Here is a 20,932-nt window from a genome sequence, read left to right as displayed (position 1 = left end):
CCTGAGCAAGAACACTGACGTTGGTGCGCCTATCCTGCCAATGGATTTGCAGGATCTTGCGGAGGCAGCGTTGGTGGTACCTCTCCAGTGCTTTGAGGTGCCTGCTGTACATGGTCCATGTCTCTGAGGCATACAGCAGGGCGGGTATCACTGCTGCTCTGTAGACCACGAGCTTAGTGCCAGGTTTGAGGTCCTGGTCTTCAAACACTCTCTTCCTCAGGCGACCGAAGGCTGCATTGGCACACTGAAGGCAGTGTTGGACTTCGTCGTCAATGTCTGCCCTTGTTGACAGAAGGCTCCCGAGGTATGGAAAGTGGTCCACGTTGTCCAAGGCCTTGTCATGGATTTTGATAATCGGGGGGCAGTACTGTGTGGCGAGGGCAGGTTGGCAGAGGACCTTTGTCTTACGGATGTTTAGTGTAAGGCCCATGCTCTCGTATGCTTCGGTGAAGGTATTGACGATGGTTTGGAGTTCGACCTCCGAGTGAGCGCAGACGCAAGCGTCGTCTGCATACTGTAATTCGACGACAGAGGATGGGACGACCTTGGATCTGGACTGGAGGTGACGGAGGTTGAACAGTTTCCCGTTTGTTCTGTAAATTAGCTCCACTCCAGTGGGGAGCTTACTGAGGGTGAGATGGAGCATTGCAGCAAGGAAGATTGAGAAGAGCGTTGGTGCGATGACACAGCCTTGCTTGACCCCGGTTCGTACGTGAATTGGGTCTGTGGTGGAACCGTTGGTCAGGATCACGGCTTGCATGTCGTCGTGAAGCAGGCGGAGGATAGTGACAAACTTTTGAGGGCAGCCGAATTTGAGGAGGACACTCCATAATCCCTCACGGTTGACAGTGTCGAAGGCCTTTGTGAGATCAAAGAAGGCCATGTACAGTGGTTGGTGCTGTTCCCTGCATTTCTCTTGTAATTGACGTGCGGTGAAGATCATGTCCATTGTGCCCCTTAGTGGGCGGAATCCGCATTGTGGTTCTGGGAGGAGCTCTTCGGCCACTGGGAGAAGGTGATTGAGGAGAATTCTTGTGATGACTTTCCCTGTGGCAGACAGCAGGGAAACTTCTCTGTAATTACCGCAATCGGACTTGTCACCTTTCTTGAAGATGGTCACAATTACGGCGTCTCTGAGATCCGCTGGCATGCTCTCCTCCTTCCAGATAAGAGAAATGAGTTCATGAATTCGCGCCAGTAGTGCTTCTCTGCTATGCTTTAGTGCCTCGGTGGGGATTCCATCTGCTCCTGAGGCCTTGTTGTTCTTCAGTTGTCGGATGGCCTTTTCAACCTCATTCCGGGCTGGGGTTGTGCTGAGATGGTGGCGGGTAGCATGCTGTGGGATGGAGTTGAAGACACTCATGTCAAAGACAGAGTCGTGGTTAAGGAGATCTTCGAAGTGCTCCTTCCAGCGGGCACTGACTGCCTCTCTGCCCTTGATGAGTACCTCTCCGTTCTTGGCCCGCAGTGGGGAAGGGCCTTGTGTGCTTGGGCCGTAGATGTTCTTGACTGCACTAAAGAATCCACGCACGTCGTGATTACCCCTGTCTTTGTTGACCTATGTAAGAAGTCACACAACACCAGGTTATAGTCAACAGCTTTATTTGAAATCACAAGCTTTCGGAGCGCTGCTCCTTCGTCAGTTGACCTAGGCCTCTAGTGCATCCATCTCTCCCTCATTGGTGGCCATGCCTTCAGCCATCTACGCCCGACACTCTGGAATTCCTTCCTTAAACCCCTCTGCCTCTTCGCCTCCCTATCCTTGTTTAAAAGCCTCTTTAAATCTCACTTCTTTAATCAGAGGTTTTGGTCATTCCTCTTGATGTCTCACTACTTGACTTAGCATCCATTTTTGTTCTGTATGCCTCTATGAAGCACCTTGAGACATTTTCCTGTGTTAAAGGCTCTATATAAATGCAAGTTGTTGATGATGATGGCAATGTATTTAGCATCAAAAGTTAGGTTTCTACAGCTGACTGTGATATGTATGATGGATGATCCATTGCCAGCAGTTCCTTATAGGATGATGTCAAGGGAGTGACTCTACAAGTGAAAGAACAATTGAAACATGCCATTTCTTGATGCCATATTTTGTCTTTAAGCGTTGTTGTTTTGAGAGTCCAAATCTTTCTTCAGGCTCTATGGGACCCAGGCCAAAAGGCAATTTTTCACATGTGTAAGCATTTAAAAAAAAATTTACTTGTGTGAAACTTTGCCTGGTGGGTTATAAAACTAACCATAGAATCATAGACTAGTACAACACAGAGGAAGGCCATTCGGCCCATCAAGTTTGTGCTGGCTCTTTTGAAGAGCCATCTAATTGGTCCCACTCCCTTGCTCTTTCCCTATATCCCTGCAATTTTTTCTCCCCCTTGTATTTATCCAATTCTCTTTGGAAAGCTACTATTAAATCTGTATCCATCACCCTAACAGGCAGCCCATTCCAAATCCTAACTGCTCGTTGCGTAGAACAGCTTTTCCTCATGTCGCCTTTGGTTCTTTTGCCAATCACCTTAAATCTGTGCCCTCTGGATATCGACCTTCAGCCATTGGAAACAATTTCTCTTTATTTACTCTATCTAAACCCTTCATTTTTTGAACACCTCTATCAAATCTCCTCTTAGCCTTCTCTGCTCTAAGAAGAAAAACCCCAGCTTCTCCAGTCTATCCATGTAACTATAAACCTTCGTCCCTGGAACCATTCTAGTAAATCTCTTCTGTACCCTTTTCAAAGCTTTCCTGTCCTTCCGAACGTGTGGTGCCCAGAATGGGACACAATACTTCAGCTTTTGCACCCTATGGCTCTATTTATAAAGCCCAGGATCCCATAAGCTTTATTAACTGCTTTGCTCATCTGTCCTGCCACCTTCAAAGATTTGTGCACAAGCACCCCCAGGCCTCTCTTTTCCTGCACCCCCTTTAAAATTGTACCATTTAGCTTGTATTGTCTCTTTTCATTCTTTCTACCAAAATGTATCACCTCACACTTTTCTGCGTTGACTTTGATTTGCCTTGTCTGCCCATTCCACCAGCCGATCTATGTCTTCTTGCAGTCAGTTATTATATTTGTCACTATCTTACTACACATCCAGGTTTTGTGTCATCTGCAAATTTCAAAATTGTGCCCTGTACCTCCAAGTCATTAATGTATACCGAAAACAGCAGTGGTCCTAGTACTGAACCTTAGGAACTCCACTGTACACCTCCCTCCAGTCCGAAAATCAGCCATTTGCCACAACTTTCTGTTTTCTATCCCTTAGCCAATTTTGTACCCATGGTGCCACTGCCCCTTTTATCCCATGGGCTTCAATTATTACTAACAAGTCTAATATGTGGTACTTTATCAAATACCTTTTGAAAGTCCATATGCACATCAACTGCACTGCCCTCATCCACCCTCTCTGTTACCTCATCAAAAAATTCAATCAAGTTAGTCAAACATGATTTTCCCTTAACAAATCCATGCTGGCTCTCCTTTATTAATCCATGCTTGTCCAAGTGGCTGTTAATTTTCTCCTGGATTATTGGTTCTAAAAGCGTCCCTACCACCAACATTAAACTGACTGGCCTGTAATTGCCAGGCTTATCCTTCTCCCCTTTCTATGAACAAGGGTGCAACATTTGCAATCCTCCAGTCCTCTGGCACCACTCCTGTATCTAAGGAGTATTGGAAGATTGAGTGCAGCATCTCTGCAATTTTTATCCTTACTTCCCTCAGCAACCTAGGATGCTTCCCATCTGGATCGGGTGACTTATCCACTTTAAGTACTGCCAGCCTTTCTATTACCTCCTCTTTATCTAATTTTATCTCATCCAATATCCAGACAACCTCCTCGTTTAGCGTAGCTTTGCCAAAGCCCTAATTTAGGACCTTAGCCATGTCTTCTGTCTCCACCAATCGATCTCCATTTTGGTCCCGAATTGGCCGCCCCGCTCCTCTGATGATTAATGTGCCTACAGAAGACCTTTGGATTCCCTTTTATGTTAGCCGCCAATCTATTCTCGTACTGTCTCTTTGCCTCTCTTATTTTCTTTTTCACTTCTCCTCTATACTTCCTATATTCAGCCTGATTCTCCCTTGTATTATCAAGCTGGCATCTGTCATATGCCCCCTTTTCCGGTTTCATCCTACTCTCTAACTCCTTCGTCAACTCTGGCTTTGGTTGCCCTCCCTTTCCCCCTTGTGGGAATGTGCCGAGACTGTACCCGAACCATCTCCTCTTTAAAGGCCGCTCATTGCTCCATTACATTTCTGCCTGCCAGTCTTTGACACCAATTTACCCGGGCCAGATCCCTCCTCAATTTGCTGAAATTAGCCCTCCTCAAGTTAAGTATTTTTATTCTAGATTGCTCTTTATCCTTCTTCATAACTAATCTAAACCTACGATACTCTGATCATTATTCTCAAGATGCTCCCCAACTATGACATTCTTCACTTGACCCACTTCTTGCCCCAGGACTAGATTCAGCAATGCCCTCTTCCTTGTTGGGCAGGAAACATACTGATCATCCTGAACACACTTCAGAAATCCTTCCCCTTCTCTGCCCTTAGTACAATCACTGCCCCATTCAATATTGGGTAGTAAAGGTCTTTCATTATCACTACTCTATACTTCTTTGCAAATCTGTTCCTTTATCTCCTTCCCACTATTTGGCAGCCTATAAATACAGCAAGTAGCATAATAGCTCCTTTATTGTTTCTTAACTCTGACCAAATAGATTCTGTCTTTGACCCCTCCAGGACATTCTCTCTAGTACTGTAATATTTTCCTTAATCAAAATTGCTATCCCTCCACCTTTTTTCCTTCCTATCTTTCCTGAATATCTTGTACGCAAGAATATTAAGCATCCAATCCTCTCCTTTTTTGAGCCAAGTCTCAGTTATCACCACTACATCATATTCCCACATGGTTATTTGTGCTTGCAGCTCACCAACCTTATCAACCACACCTGCACTCCAAACATACATAAACCTCTTTGTATTTTCTATGATCTTACCTATTATTTGTATTATTTCTAACTTTAACTGTCTCTCCAAGTCTTCTGCGCACCTTGTTTCAACTTTGTAATACTACATCTTGGTGCCCAACTCCCTGCCGAATTAGTTTAAACCCTACCCCACAGCACTAGTTAACCTGCCCGCAAGGATATTGGTCCTAGCTCTGTTCAGGTGCAACCTGTCCATCTTGAACAGGAAGAAACTAGTTTCTGTGATCCATTTTCATTTAAGCCAGACAGATTCACAAATTTACTGATTTACTAAACGCTGAATGGAATAAGTAATATTCCATACTCTGAACACAGGGAATTCCACCTCAATTTTACTTTATCTCATTTTATTGACAGTAAGACCAGTTCAATATTTTCTTGTTGCCAATGATGTCCATCAATTCATATGAAAGTGTCCACAATGAGTAAACTTTAGAAGTGCAGTGAGCTTGAAAGGTACAAAATATGGGGAAACATGGAATTTAAAAAAGAAAGGTATGTCATTCTGTTAATCAGTTATTATAAAATCATATAGCACAGAAGGAGGTCATTCAGCCCATCGTGCCTGTGCCGTTATAAGTTTTTTAAATTTCTAGTTACCACTTTTTTATTTCACTGTTCTAATACTGCTCTTCGAAAAAGATGCTTCATGGTACTCTGCTCTTTAGATTAATTTAATATTCCATGTGATCAAACTGTATCAACAAATGTAACCAGGTTTGTTTTAGTGAGGTATTCTCCACTCCATGCTCATGAGGTGATGTTCCAGAAGTACTAGCAGCTCTTGTCCCAGTGGCCACTTTTCCTGCATGAGGCTAGACAATTAGTATCAGCACCTTTTGTGACCATGAGAAACATCATCCTTGATTTGCAATCTTGTCCCACGCCGCCCTTGTTGAAATCAGCTAGCTCAGCACAGACCAACAAACGAATCTGGATATTCCTGGTCTTCACAGCTCAGTACCATATGGGGTAGTGAATTTAGCCATCAAGTTATGGAGAAGCAATTAAATTTAATAAATTAAATATTGATCAGCCCTACAATTTGAGTTCCACGTACTGATGAGGAATGCACACCTGTCTAATGTGTGTAGGTGACCCAGTGCCTTACTCTGGACATTAGCACTTATATCATTCACACACATTAGACAAGAATTATATTCCCCTCATCAGAGTGTGTGGGATATCTGTTTAATTCTTACTGTGAGTTATGCAATAAAATCTATTGAACATCAGCTCTTCTCTTTATCCTAGCTCTGAAAAAGGGACGTTTTTGGATTACACCAGATCCATACCATGATGATGACAACATTCAGATTGGCCGTGAGGTTAAAATTTCCTGTCAGGTGGAGGCCATTCCCCCGGATGAGTTGGCATTCTCTTGGTTTAAGAATGGACGCCCACTTCGGAGCTCAGAAAGGATGGTTATTTCCACAACAGATCCTGATGTCTCCCCAGGCACGACCAGTTTGGACATTATTGACCTTAGGTTCACAGATTTTGGGACGTACACTTGTGTAGCATCTCTAAATAGTCAGGTTGTACCTGACATCAGCATTGACGTGAACATCTCCAGCAGTACCGGTGAGTACGCAAACAAGGTTGAGATGGTGGGTTTATCCTGGATTGTTTTTTTGGCCAGTTTTTTCTCACTGTAACATCACTTTCCAATGTCTCGACCATTGTTGTTCTGCACTTTAGAGGATAAGATGGCCATGTAAGTGTGAGATGATCTGGACATGAACTTCATGTTGGCCTTTAGTTGTTGGGAGAGTTGGATGGTCCTGACATGGACTTCCCCATTCTGCTGTCCAGTTGCTGAGATAGTGGAATACCACAGACTGTGAATTACTTCATGGTTTCCTCTTGCTTCTAGAAGAGTGGGGTGGTTATGTTGTACAATTCTTCACGCTGTCTTCCTGTTTCTAAAGCAACAACAACTTGCATTTATATAGCACCTTCAATGTAGTAAAGCATCCCAAGGTGCTTCACAGGAGCATAACCAGACAAAAATTAACACCGAGCCAAAGAAGGGGACATTAGGACAGGTGGACAGCTAAGTTTCTGTCAAGAGCATGATGTTGTCATCCACATTAAGGTCATGGATAGCAAGGGCCTTTTTCCCAAGTGAACAGACATTCTAGAGGGAGATGCAGAGGGGGCAGTGGTTGTTGATCCACTGACCGAGTCCACGGGTCAGCAGTGGGAGGGATGAGTGGGACGGGAAGGAGGTTGATAAGATTAGTCCTCAGCGAGCTTGCTGGGTGGCAAGGTTGGTGAGCGAACATGATGGGACTGTTGGGATTGCTGCTCGAGAGGAGACAGCGATTAATGCCTCGATGGGCCCTTTGGAGATGCTGAAAGAGGCACAGGAGTAAGCCGTTATCCAAGGGGGAGTTGAGCCTGGGGACGGCGGAAAGAGAGTATGAAGTTCGAGGATAGTGAAGGGTTGGGATAGGGATTTGGGGGATCAAAGTGCCCGAGAGGGGAGAAATGAAAGGAGGCATGACTGGATAACAGGAAGACAAAGAGACAGGAGAGAAGGGCACAAGGTACCCATGGATTGGAGGGTAGCTAATGTTACCCCACTATTCAAAAAAGGTGGTAGAGAAAAAGCGGGGAATTATAGACCGATAAGCCTGACATCGGTAGTGGGGGAAATGCTAGAGTCCATTATAAAAGATGTAATAGCAGAGCACGTGGAAAGCAGTGACAGGATCGGACAAAGTCAACATGGATTTACAAAAGGTAAATCGTGCTTAACTAATCTACTGGAATTTTTTGAGGATGTAACTGGTAAAATAGATAAGGGAGAACCAGTGGATGTAGTGTATTTGGACTTTCAGAAGGCTTTCGATAAGGTCCCGCAAAGGCGATTAGCTTGTAAAATTAAGGCACATGGGATTGGGGGCAAGGTATTGACTTGGATAGAGAACTGGTTGGCAGATAGAAAGCAAAGAGTTGGAATAAACGGGTCGTTTTCCAAGTGGCAGGCAGTGAATAGTGGGGTACCACAAGGATTGGTCCTAGGACCCCAGCTGTTCACAATATATATTAATGATCTGGACGAGGGAACTAGATGTAATATCTCCAAATTTGCAGACGACACAAAGCTGGGTGGGAGGGTATGCTGTGAGGAGGATGTCGTGAAACTCCAGTACGATTTGGACAGGTTGGGTGATTGGGCAGAAACATGGTAAATGCACTATAATGTGGATAAATGTGAGGTTATCCACTTTGGTGGCAAAAACAGGAAGGCAGATTATTATTTGAATGGCAATAGATTGGGAGAAGGGGAAGTGCAAAGAGACCTGGGTGTTCTTGTGCACCAGTCGCTGAAGGTAAGCATGCAGGTGCAGCAGGCGGTTAAGAAGGCAAATGGTATGTTGGCCTTCATAGCAAGAGGGTTCAAGTACAGGAACAAGGATGTCTTGCTGCAGTTGTACAGGGCCTTGGTGAGACCGCACCTTGAGTATTGTGTGCAGTTTTGGTCGCCTTATCTGAGGAAGGACGTTCTTGCCATGGAAGGAGTGCAGCGAAGATTCACCAGGCTGATACCTGGGATGGCAGGAATGACGTATGAGGAGAGATTGGATCGATTGGGCTTGTACTCACTGGAGTTTAGAAGATTGAGAGGGGATCTCATCGAAACCTAGAAAATTCTGTCAGGCCTGGACAGACTAGATGCAGGAAGGATGTTCCCGATGGCCAGGGAGTCCAGAACTAGGGGTCATAGTCTAAGGATAAGGGGTAAGCCATTTAGGACTGAGATGAGGAGGAATTTCTTCACCCAGAGAGTGGTGAACCTGTGGAATTCTCTGCCACAGAAGGCAGTGGAGGCCAATTCATTAAATATATTCAAGAAGGAGTTGGATATATTTCTTAAGGCTAAAGGGATCAAGGGATATGGGGAGAAGGCAGGGACAGGGCACTGAATTTGGATGATCAGCCATGATCTCATTGAATGGCGGAGCAGGCTCGAGGGGCCGAATGGCCTACTCCTGCTCCTATCTTCTATGTTTCTAAGAAGGGTAAAGAGAAGGAAAAGGGAAGTAATGAGCTCGGGTCTGGAGCGGCAGCCAAAATGCATTTGGGAACAGACACAGGGAAACTCGGGTTACATTGGCATGAGTGATAGTTTGCACATACACTTCTCCACATTGATATCTTGTAATTAGAGGAGCAGCAGGTCTGGCCATAAATGTTTGTATAGTCATTGCCAGTGTTACCATGTATCAATTAGTAAATATAATGTAGGATGAGATATACCTTCCCACCAGTTTTGTCTCTCCTGTATTAAAAACTCTCCAAATGTTACAAATGGACATGATAGCCAGTGTTTAAATTACAAGAATGGACAATTATCCTCTGGTAGACTTTATTTCCTGACATTACAACAATATCATGCAAGTCAGAATTTAGGGCAGAAAAAACCTAACCAGGTTGAACCCCAAATTCCAGTCCCTGTCACGTGATGCACCCATTCTCCACCTCTAGGAGTTTCAGGGCCTGTGGGTTGAAGCCCCACACTAGGAATTCAACACATATTCTTGATATATATTAATGACTTGGACGTGGGTGTACAGGGCACAATTTCAAAATTTGCAGATAACACAAAACGTGGAAGTATACTGCACAGTGAGGAGGATAGTGATAGCATTCAAGAGGACATAGACAGGCTGGTGGAATGGGCGGACACGTGGCAGATAAAATTTAACGCAGAAAAGTTCAAAAGCGATACATTTTGGTAGGAAGAACAAGGAGAGGCAAAATAAACTGAAGGATTCAATTCTAAAGGGGGTGCATGAACAGAGAGACCTGGGGGTATATGTGCACAAATTGTTGAAGGTGGCCAGGCAGGTTGAGAAAGCGGTTGAAAAAGGATACAGGATCCTGGGCTTCATAAATAAAGGCAGAGTACAAAAGCAAAGAAGTTATGATGAACCTGTAGGAAACACTGGTTCAGCCTCAACTGGAGTATTGTGTCCAATTCTGGGCACCGCACTTTAGGAAGGATGTGGAGGCCTTAGAGAGGGTGCAGAAAAGATTTACGAGAATGGTTCCAGGGATGAGAGCCTTCCGTTACATGGATAGACTAGAGAAGCTGGGGTTGTTCTCCTTGGAGCAGGGAAGGTTGAGAGGAGATTTGATAGAGTTGTTCAGAATTATGAGGGGTCTGGATAGAGAGAAACTGTTCCCATTGGGGGAAGGGTCGATAACCAGAGGACACTTTTTACGCAGCGAGTGGTTATGATCTGGAATGCACTGCCTGAAAGGGTGGTGGAGGCAGACACAATCGTGCCTTTCAAAAGGGAACAGGATAAGAACCTGAAGGAAAAAGATTTGCAGGGCTATGGGGAAAGGGCAGGGGAGTGGGACTGGCTGAAGTGCTCTTGCAGAGTCGGCATGGGCTGAATGGGCTGAATGGCCTCCTTCTGTGCTGTAACCATTCTATGATTCTATAATTTACCCTGCCACTCTGAGTGCTGCATTTCTGGAAGTATTGTTCTTTGCCTGAGCTGTGAAAACAAGGGTGGGGCGGGGGGGACCTCTGCCAGTTCTGGTTTAAGTTTAAGTGGTTGGTAATAGTCAAAGAGAGCAAGGATTTTTCTCAGCATCCTAGACAACATCTACACCACATATATCTACATTGAAAGCCATCTACTTATTTGACCCCAGTCACTCTGAAGATAGTCAGCCTCCTTTCCACTTATTACTTGCCCACAGAGCTTTGTGTCATCAGCAAATTTAAAATTACTGCCGAAAACCTGTTCCATATCATTTATGAATGGCAGGGGTTCCATAGCACAACCTTCTGGAACTTTACTGGTTACCCTTTCCCAGGCAGAGCATTTTCCATTTACTACCATTGTGTCTTCTGTCGCCAAATCAAGCCCCATTGTATCTCCTCTAGCCCAAATCTCCTCTTATATGATTCACTCCCCTGACTCCAGCCTTCTCCACGCCCCCATTGTCCACATTGTATATGTGACATGGGCAGTGTTCTCATCAATGTCACTACCTTTCTACTGACTCTTGGGGGGCGGAATTGGGTATCGCCCATTTTGGGGCGCAAAGTTTAGAGCCCGGTGCTAATTATCGCCTCTGACTGCAAAATTCGCCTCTATCGCCCCTGGAGGTGATTTGAGCGCTAAATCTGGTGCTACACACCTCTCTTAAGGCGCAAACGTCGGGGAGCGAGTCGCTACCTCAGATCGCTACCGAAGCTCAGGCGATGTCAGTTACCATGGAAGCCAGACAGACTGGCGGTGTCCAGTTCTTAAAGGGGAGGGGCCATCTTGCTGGCCAGCCACACCCTGCTCATTGCAGCCTTGAATCTCGGCTTGGAGAGACCTCAAAAGCAATTGTGTTGGAAGCACTAATGGATAGGCCCAGGAAAAGAGCTTGCTGCTTAGGAACCTCAAAAGTGGTGCTGAGGGCCAAAACTCCTTAGAACAGCGTTAAATCTGTCCAGACGTCTCTCTCCCTCTCAACCTGCGTGTACCAAAAATTTTGCTGACAAGAAAAGGCAGGAAGCGCCCGCCTTTTCATGAGCGGCGCTAAAATCCCCACACTCGGGCGCTAAGTTCCTAGCACCCCATTAGCGCCCCCCCCAGAGGTGCTAACCAACCAAATGTTTCCCCCCTTAGACCTTACATGGTCAGGGTGTTGGATAAGCTGCTTTCCTGCCCATATCAAGAAAGCGCACAAATAAGCTACTTGACCTCAGATGCATTCTAGCGTATGTCCTAAATATTATTAAGGATAGAGGAAAGAAGAGTGAGCATTTGAAAAAGGAAGCACTCCTTAATACTGAAAAGAAAAGCCTCTGAAAAGCACACAATGCCTCCATGTATCTGCATTATTTACTACTTTTTTCGACTAAAACTGCCTGGATAAATAATGACATTTGGTGGCCATGCTCTATTACTCTAAAGGCTTTAATCAACCACATCTAAACATTATCCTTGCATATTAGTTAAAACAGAAGTATGTTTCTTTTTTTATATCCTGCAAAGGACAGTGACAAAGAATTCTCTCTGGCAGCCTAAATGTCAACTGCATTCAAACACAGCAAAGCACAAGGCACCAATGTTATAATTAAATAGCTCACAGTGCCTGAAGCTTTATCATAAACTCCATCCATCTACTCCAACTGAAATCACATTGTTTGAAGGTAGAGAAACGCCTGGTTTCCTACAGCAGTGACTACTGATCTCGCAACCAATGTAGCAATTAAATAGAACTTGATCTTCACCTCGGTTAAACCGAGGCCCCGTCTGCTCTCTCAAGTGGACGTAAAAGATCCCATGGCACTATTTCGAAGAAGAGCAGGGGAGTTATCCCCAGTGTCCTGGCCAATATTCCTCCCTCAACCAACATCATTAAAACAGATTATCTGGTCATTTTCACATTGCTGTTTGTGGGAGCTTGCTGTGCACAAATTGGCTGCCCCGTTTCCCACATTACAACAGTGACCCCACTTCAAAAAAGTGCTTCATTGGCTGTAAAGCCCATGAGACGTCCAGTGGTCATAAAAGGCGTTATATAAATGCAAGTCTTTCTTTCGAAACATTAGGAACCTGTTTATTTGTAAACAAAGAAACTAAAGAACCTCTTGCCAATTCTTCCTTCTTTTTGTTATTATCGAAGTAACTTCCTTGAGAGCACAAACCAACAGAAAATGACGTAGTAAGCAATTCATAGTTTAATGAAGACACTTCTGATCCAAAAGAGCTCCTCGTGCGCACGTGTACCTTCTACCAAAATGGATACTGACGCGGGTCAGTATGTGTGTTATGCATTAGATAAATAAGGTGAAATTAAAAAAGCAATATGGATGTTGTGATTTTCTAAACGATCTCTAACTGCTTCCAGTACTCAATTCATAATGCTGCAATGGGATGCAGAGCCATTTGGTGAAACTGAGTTGTCTTTATTTCTGTTTCCAAGTTCCGCCAACCCTATCCGTCCCAAAAGGAAGGTCACCAATGGTTGCTCGAGAAGCCGACACGGTGGAGCTGCAGTGCTTGGTTTCTGGGAAGCCCAAACCCATAATCCTTTGGTCCCGCTATGATAAGGAAAAGGAAAAGGAGCTCCCAATGCCCGATGGCTCCATGCAAACGGAAAGCTATGATGGATTACTGCGCATCGTGAATGTGTCCAGGGACATGAATGGAATATACAAATGCCAAACGAGCCAGTATAATGGATTTAATGTGAAACCGAGGGAAGCAGCTGTACAGCTCATCGTGCAGTGTAAGTAATTCATATTTCTCTTTGCACTATAGCTTCCTGGACATTAATAACTATTGATCCTTTCCAGACAGAGCAGATGAACAGTATTCTGTCCAGAATTTTTTCCATCTTGTCGGACGCTAACAATAATAAATACAGCTGACTCCTGATAAGCATACAGCCAATCAAATTATCATCCATTTATAGAACTTTGGTTCACAAAAAACACTTTAAATTAATTCCTATTAAAAAATGTTTTAATCCAAGTGCTAAATTTCTCAGCATACTACCAGTTTTACAGATTCACAGTCTTTTACAAACTAACTTTTAAAGATCCTATTTTGCACCAGCATTTTGATTTAGCATCTTTACAGTCTAGAAAATGAAAGGGTTTGAAGGACAAATATTGTATGTTAGTCACTTTTTTTCTCAACTGTCTGGACAAGCCTTAATCTGAGCGCAAATAAATTGTCAGACAAGGTAATGTGTTCAATCCAATTCCATTTGGCTAAAACATGAAATGACTGCAGATGTTTCTTGTTCCTCTGTGTTCATTTAATGTAAATCTAGTCGGGTGATGAGATCCTCAAAGATTTGTGTGAAGAGGATTGATGGACACTCAAAAATGGCTCCAAGTCAAGACTGCTAGGTTGGAAAGAATAATATCTCTTTACCAGTGTAGTGTTGGGAAGTATAGACTGGAAGAACACATAAGTTTTGAGATTAGTCTGCCAGTGACCAAGATGTCATTACGTTTCCCCACACCAAGCAAATGATTATTTTGGTCTCCACATTAACACATTGTAAATGAATTTTGATGGAAGTACAATTTGACTCCTTTTAATAAGGGGTCCAGTAAATTCAGAAGTGGGTTGGAGGTCAATCATCACAGCCCCAGGACATCGCTGCAGGAGTTCCTCAGGGCAGTGTCCTAGGCCCAACCATCTTCAGCTGCTTCATCAATGACTTTCCCTCCAACATAAGATCAGAAATGGGGATGTTCGCTGATGACTGCACAGTGTTCAGTGCCATTCACAACTCCTCAGATAATGAAGCAGTCCATGTCTGTGATGAAATAACAGTGTTCTGATATTTGTACTTGTACTTGTAATGTCTGGAATGTTCCACCGGGGGGTAACCACTAATGCTCCTCCCTGGCCCCGCCCCTCTTCTGGTATGTTCTACCAAGGGCTCGGTCGATGATGAACTCTGTTAACTCTGCCATGATTCTTACTTAATAAAAGGCTTCAGTCTTAAGCTTTAACTTCACGGATTCGGGCAGTTATTTGGCACATCAATTTTATTAAGTAACAACTTTTGGAAGATGGATCGATTTTTGAAACCAGAGCGTCTGGATATCGATCCCCATTCGGCAGATGCATCAAAGAAATTTACGCATTGGCTCCGATGTTTTGAACACTTCATCGCATCATCGACCGATCCGACGGTTAACAAGTTGGGTCTTCTAACCAACTTGGTAAGTCATCAAACTTACTCTATAATTGAAGATATTACTACATATGAAGAGGCCCTCGCAGCTCTTAAAGCCCAGTACCTTAAGTCGGTTAACGAAGTATACGCCAGGTATCTCCTGTCTACTCGCAGGCAATTACCCGAGGAATCTCTGGACGATTTCCTGCAGGACCTTAAGGCTTTGGCTAAGGGTTGCAACTACAAGGCTGTCTCTGCCATAGTGTATCAGGAAGAAGCTATCCGCGATTCTTTCATATCTGGCCTCCGATCTAATTATATTAGACAGAGACTCCTCGAGAACGACTCGTTAGTTTTAAAAACGGTCGTCGCTGCTGCTCGATCGTTAGATGTAGCCCGGAAGAATTCAGAAGTGTATGCATCAGCCCATGCATCTCTCTCAGCCTCGTGTGTTCCGAGTATGGAGGCATCCATAACACCAATGGAGCCCCCACTTAATCCTATTGCAGCTGTGCCCCATGGGTCTAAGTGTTATTTTTGTGGCCAATCTAAACACCCCAGGCAAAGTTGCCCAGCCAGAGAGGCTACCTGTTTTAAATGTAAGAAACGGGGACATTTTAGTAAAGTGTGTAAGGGTAATCCTGTACCCGATGTCTTCTCTGCTGCCGCCTATCGTTTTACTCTAGCCTCGGCTACGGTTGACCAGACCATACTGTGTTCTTTGTCGAAATCTATGATGGACATTAAGATTAATGGTCGTCCTACTGGGTGTTTGATAGACTGTGGCAGCACTGAAATTTTTATACACCCCAACCTTGTTAACTCCTGTTCATTGAAGGTGTATCCTACTCGAAGTGAAATTGTGATGGCGTCCAAATCCCTTACTTCGGAGGTAACTGGATATTGTAAAGTCACATTGACCGTTAAGGATACGGAGTATAAGGACTTTAAACTCCTCATATTACCTCAGTTGTGTGTGAACTTAATATTAGGCTTGGACTTCCAGTGTCAGCATGAGAGCGTTACCCTTAAGTATGGTGGCTCTCAGCCTCCGCTCACAGTCTGCGGCCTTTCTACTTTAAACGTAAGTCCACCTTCTTTGTTTGCAAACCTTGCTCCTAATTGTAGACCTATAGTGACTAAGAGTCGATGGTATAGTTCAGAAGATAAAACATTTATAAAAGAGGAAGTGGAAAGGCTTCAACGGGAGGGAATCATCGAACACAGTGGTAGCCCGTGGCGTGCCCAGGTGGTGGTGGTTAAAACTAATGAGAAGAAAAGACTTGTGGTCGATTATAGCCAGACTATAAACTTGTATACCCAATTAGACGCCTATCCTTTGCCTCGTATTTCTGAGATGGTGAACCAGATAGCTCAGTACCGCGTGTTCTCCACCATTGATTTAAAGTCTGCCTACCATCAACTCCCCATCAAAATAGAAGACCGACCTTATACGGCCTTCGAAGCTAATGGGCGCCTGTACCAATTCCTTCGGGTGCCCTTTGGAGTGACGAATGGGGTATCCGTCTTCCAACGGGAGATGGATCGTATGGTGGATGAATACGCATTGGAAGCAACATTCCCATACCTGGACAATGTTACCATCTGTGGGCGTGACCAACGGGAGCATGATCAAAATCTCGCGAAGTTCCTAGAGACTGCAAAGAGGTTAAACCTGACCTACAACGAAAACAAGTGTACCTTCAATACTACACGTTTGTGTATTCTTGGTTGCGTTGTGGAGAATGGGGTAATCAGGCCAGACCCTGAAAGATTACGCCCACTTAAGGAATTACCTTTACCTCACACTGTAAAAGCCTTAAGAAGGTGTCTGGGATTCTTCTCGTACTATGCCCAGTGGGTGGCTAGCTACTCAGATAAAGTCCGACCTCTTATTAAGTCGACGTCTTTTCCGCTATCGGCGGAAGCTCAGGAGGCTTTCCTTAATATCAAACGGGACATTGAGAAGGCAGTGGTATGTGCCGTGGATGAGAAAATCCCATTTCAAGTGGAAAGTGATGCATCTGATTTTGCGTTGGCAGCAACTCTTAACCAAGCTGGTAGACCAGTAGCTTTCTTCTCTCGTACATTGCAAGGACCAGAAGTTCGACACTCTTCAGTGGAAAAGGAGGCACAGGCAATTATTGAAGCAGTCAGGTATTGGAGACATTATCTCGCTGGCCAACGTTTTACGCTCATTACTGACCAGCGATCCGTGGCCTTTATGTTCAACACTAAGCAGAGAGGCAAGATCAAAAATGATAAGATTTTAAGATGGCGAATAGAACTGTCAACATATGACTATGATATTCAGTACAGGCCTGGAGTATTTAATGAGCCATCGGATGCTTTGTCACGAGGAGTATGTGCTAGTCTAGGTACAGATAAGCTTCAAAGTCTCCACGACGCACTCTGCCACCCTGGGGTTACCAGAATGAACCACTTCATTAAGTCCCACAATCTACCCTACTCTATTGAGGAGGTCCGGACAATGACCAGAACCTGTCATGTTTGTGCTGAATGCAAACCCCGCTTCTATAAGCCGTCCGAGCCAGCTCATCTTATTAAAGCAACTCGACCTTTTGAGCGTTTGAGTCTCGATTTTAAAGGTCCCCTTCCATCGAGCGACCGTAATGTCTATTTTCTTAATATTATAGACGAGTACTCTCGGTTCCCTTTTGTTATCCCCTGTCCGGATGTGACTAGTGCTGTTGTAATTAAATGCCTCTGCCAACTGTTTTCCTTGTTCGGCATGCCTAACTATATACATAGTGATAGGGGTTCTTCCTTTATGAGCGAAGAATTACGACAGTTTTTGCTATCGAAGGGGATTGCAACGAGTAGAACTACCAGCTATAACCCTCGTGGTAATGGGCAGGTCAAGAAAGAAAATGCGACAGTGTGGAAGGCTATCGTACTGTCTCTGAAGTCACGAGGCCTGCCGACCTCTCGCTGGCAGGTTGTTCAGCCAGACGGGCTGCATTCCATAAGGTCTCTTTTGTGTACAGCGACGAATGCCACCCCTCATGAAAGGATGTTTAGTTTTCCAAGAAAAGCTACTAATGGAGTATCGTTACCCACATGGTTGACGACCACGGGCCCTGTGTTGTTGCGCAGACATGTGAGAGGCCACAAGACTGATCCACTGGTGGAGGAAGTACAACTCCTCCATGCTAATCCCCAGTATGCGTATATTCAATATTCGGATGGGCGAGAGGATACGGTCTCTATTAAAGATCTTGCACCTGCTGGAGCTCGAAAAGAGTTCGACTCTGAGAGTAGAGTTTTCAATCGTGGTATTGGACCTTCAGAGACACAAACCCTCAGTGTGGAAAATACTGATGATTCTGGGAATTCGAATGAACCGGAGTTAGTACTCCGGGAGGAGCCTCAGCAAGAGTTACGTCGTTCCCAGAGGATTATCAGACCTCCTGACAGACTGAATCTATAGCAGGGGGTGAATGTGATGAAATAACTGTGTTCTGCTATTTGTACTTGTACTTGTAATGTCTGGGATGTTCCACCAGGGGGAACCACTAATGCTCCTCCCTGGCCCCGCCCCTCTTCTGGTATGTTCTACCAAGGGCTCGGTCGATGATGGACTCTGTTAACTCTGCCATGATTCTTACTTAATAAAAGGCTTCAGTCTTAAGCTTTAACTTCACGGATTCAGGCAGTTATTTGGCACATCAATGTCCGCATGCAACAAGACCTGGACAACGTTCAGGCTTGGGCTGATATGGGGCAGGTAACATTTGCACCACACAAGTGCCAGGCAATGACTATCTTGAACAAGCGAGAGTCTAACCACCACCCCTTGACATTCAACAGCACTACCATCACCGAATCCCCGCCATCAACATCTTGGGGGTCACCATTGACGAAACCAGACACATAAATACTGTGGCAACACAAGCAGGTCAGAGGCTAAGTATTCTGCAGCGAGTGTCTCAACTCCTGACTCCCCAAAGCCTTTCCACCATCTACAAGGCACAAGTCAGGAGTGTGATGGAATACTATCCACTTACCTAGATGAGTGCAGCTCCAACGACACTCAAGAAGTTCGACACCATCCAGGACAAAGCAGCCCACTTGATTGACACCCCATCCACCACCTTAAATATTCACTCCCTCTACCACCGGCGTACCATGGTTGCAGTGTGTAACATCTACAAGATGCACTGCAGCAATTCGCCAAGGCTTCTTCAGCAGTACCTCCCAAACCCGGGACCTCATCCACCTAGAAGGACAAGGGCAGCAGGCACATGGGAACAGCACCACTTCAAAGTTCCCCTCCAAGTCACACTTCATCCTGACTTAGAAGTATATCGCCGATCCTTCATCGTCGCTGGGTCAAAATCCTGCAATTCCATCCCTAACAGCACTGTGGGAGTACCTTCACCACATGGACTGCAGCGGTTCAAGAAGGTGGCTCACTACCACCTTCTCAAGGGCATCTAGGGATGGGCAATAAATGCTGGCCTTGCCAGCGACGCCCACATCCCATGAACGAATTTAAAAAAAGGAGGGAGCACTTGCTAGTTTAAAAAGTGTGAATACCTTTAAATCATTTCAAAAGTTTTCATGGCAAGTAAGCATCTGGCTGTGAATTCAGCAGGAAAATCAAATTGCTGAAATGTGTGGCCTTGTAATTTATAATGGATGCAAGGAAACAGTATTTTCATGGAGAGTTGTGCTTTTACACAAACAACAAAATCATTAAGTGCCTCTTACAGAGAGCTATTCTGTTTATGAACTGCACAGTCCAATGAGTTCATGGCAGCTTTTCTCATATTAATTGGTAAGTTAGCAGGAAAAAAATCCCACAGGATAATCATGTTACTGGAGCTTTTGTGTAAGAAAGACCATATATTGATTATAAATGGCATGCATAACCTCCGGTACCATATTTATTCATCAGATCTTCCCAGAGGGACTCTCAAATCCATGTACAATACAGCACTGCAACAATGTTATTAATTGATATGAAGGATGCATCTAGGTACAGTAAATAGCTTTTGCTGATTTTTTAAAAAAGTGTGGGAAATCTTTTGAGTTTCTCAGCACAAATTCAATGTCAAACAGGCTGCTAAAAGACATCCTGTCCGAAAAAGAAATTGTTTATTTAAAATATACAGAACTTTCATTTCTGTTGTCGGTCACTCTGTGCTATTTGACACTATTAATTAACATTACGCACTTTTGCGTGACTTGCTCCAGTGAACATAAGAACATAAGAAATAGGAGCAGGAGTAGGCCATTCGGCCCCTCGAGCCTGCTCCGTCATTCAATAAGATCATGGCTGATCTTCTACCACATCTGCACTATCCCCATATCCCTTGATTCCTTTAATATTCAAAAATTTATTGATCTCTGTCTTGAATATACCCAATGACTGAGCCTCCACAGCCCTCTGGGGTAGAGAATTCCAAAGATTCACCACCCTCTGAAGAAATTTCTCTTCATCTCAGTCCTAAATGGCCGACCCCTTATTCTGAGACTGTGACCCCTGGTTCTAGACTCCCCAGCCAGGGGAAACATCCTCCCTGCATCTACCCTGTCAAGCCCTGTAAGAATTTTGTATGTGGTTTGATGTTCTCTTATTCAAACAGTCTTTTTTCAAGATGAAATGTAGGCAAGTAGGAAAATAAATGTACGAGTGCCGGTGCACTTTGTTGAAATGTATCCAAGCACTTCAAGTGAATTGCTTTTGGAATGGAGTAACTGTTGTTATGTGGGCAAACAGGGCAGCCAATAACATCCCACAAATAGTAATGAGACAGTTAATTTGATTTTTGATGGCTTGAGTAGCAGAAGAAATGTTGACCAAGACACTGAGAGAATTCCCTGCACTTCTTTAAATGGTGCCAAGGGATCCATAACATCAATCTTAACAGGCAGATGGTGCTTTGGTTTAATTTCTCATTTAAAACACTAAATATCCAACAGTAAACTAAGGAGGACAATGCAGTGGCACTAGTATACATATGTAAAAAATTTAAATAAGAAGGACTAGAGTCAAGAAACTGTTTCCACTCCAAAAGAAGGGGGCATAAATATAAGATAGCCACTAATGAAACCAAAAAATGAGGAGGAATTTCTTAACATAGAGAGTGGTGATAATGTGAAAATCGCTACCACATGGAGTGTTTGAAATAGATAGCATCTGGGTTGCACTGTTGCACCTTTTTGTGTCAGCTGTGGCTCAGTGGGTTGCACACTCGCCTCGGAGTCAGAAGGTTGTGTGTTTAAGTCCCACTCCAGAGTCTTGAGC

General features: G+C 44.3%; 1 protein-coding gene across 2 annotated transcripts in view; it reads left to right on the top strand.

Annotated features, from left to right (window-relative positions):
- Positions 1–20,932, top strand: part of mdga2a (MAM domain containing glycosylphosphatidylinositol anchor 2a) — a 1,193,698-nt gene that overhangs the window by 629,962 nt on the left and 542,804 nt on the right. For both annotated transcript variants that reach the window (XM_086002928.1, XM_086002927.1), the window contains 2 exons: positions 6,244–6,573; positions 12,943–13,248. In XM_086002928.1, coding sequence (XP_085859054.1) covers positions 6,244–6,573; positions 12,943–13,248 — 636 coding nt within the window. The remainder of the gene's footprint in view (positions 1–6,243; positions 6,574–12,942; positions 13,249–20,932) is intronic.

Source organism: Somniosus microcephalus, chromosome 12 (genome assembly GCF_052327205.1).
Source record: "Somniosus microcephalus isolate GS21.2 chromosome 12, FLI_Smic_1.0, whole genome shotgun sequence".
NCBI lineage: Eukaryota > Metazoa > Chordata > Chondrichthyes > Squaliformes > Somniosidae > Somniosus > Somniosus microcephalus.
This window is presented reverse-complemented; position numbering and strand designations above follow the sequence as displayed.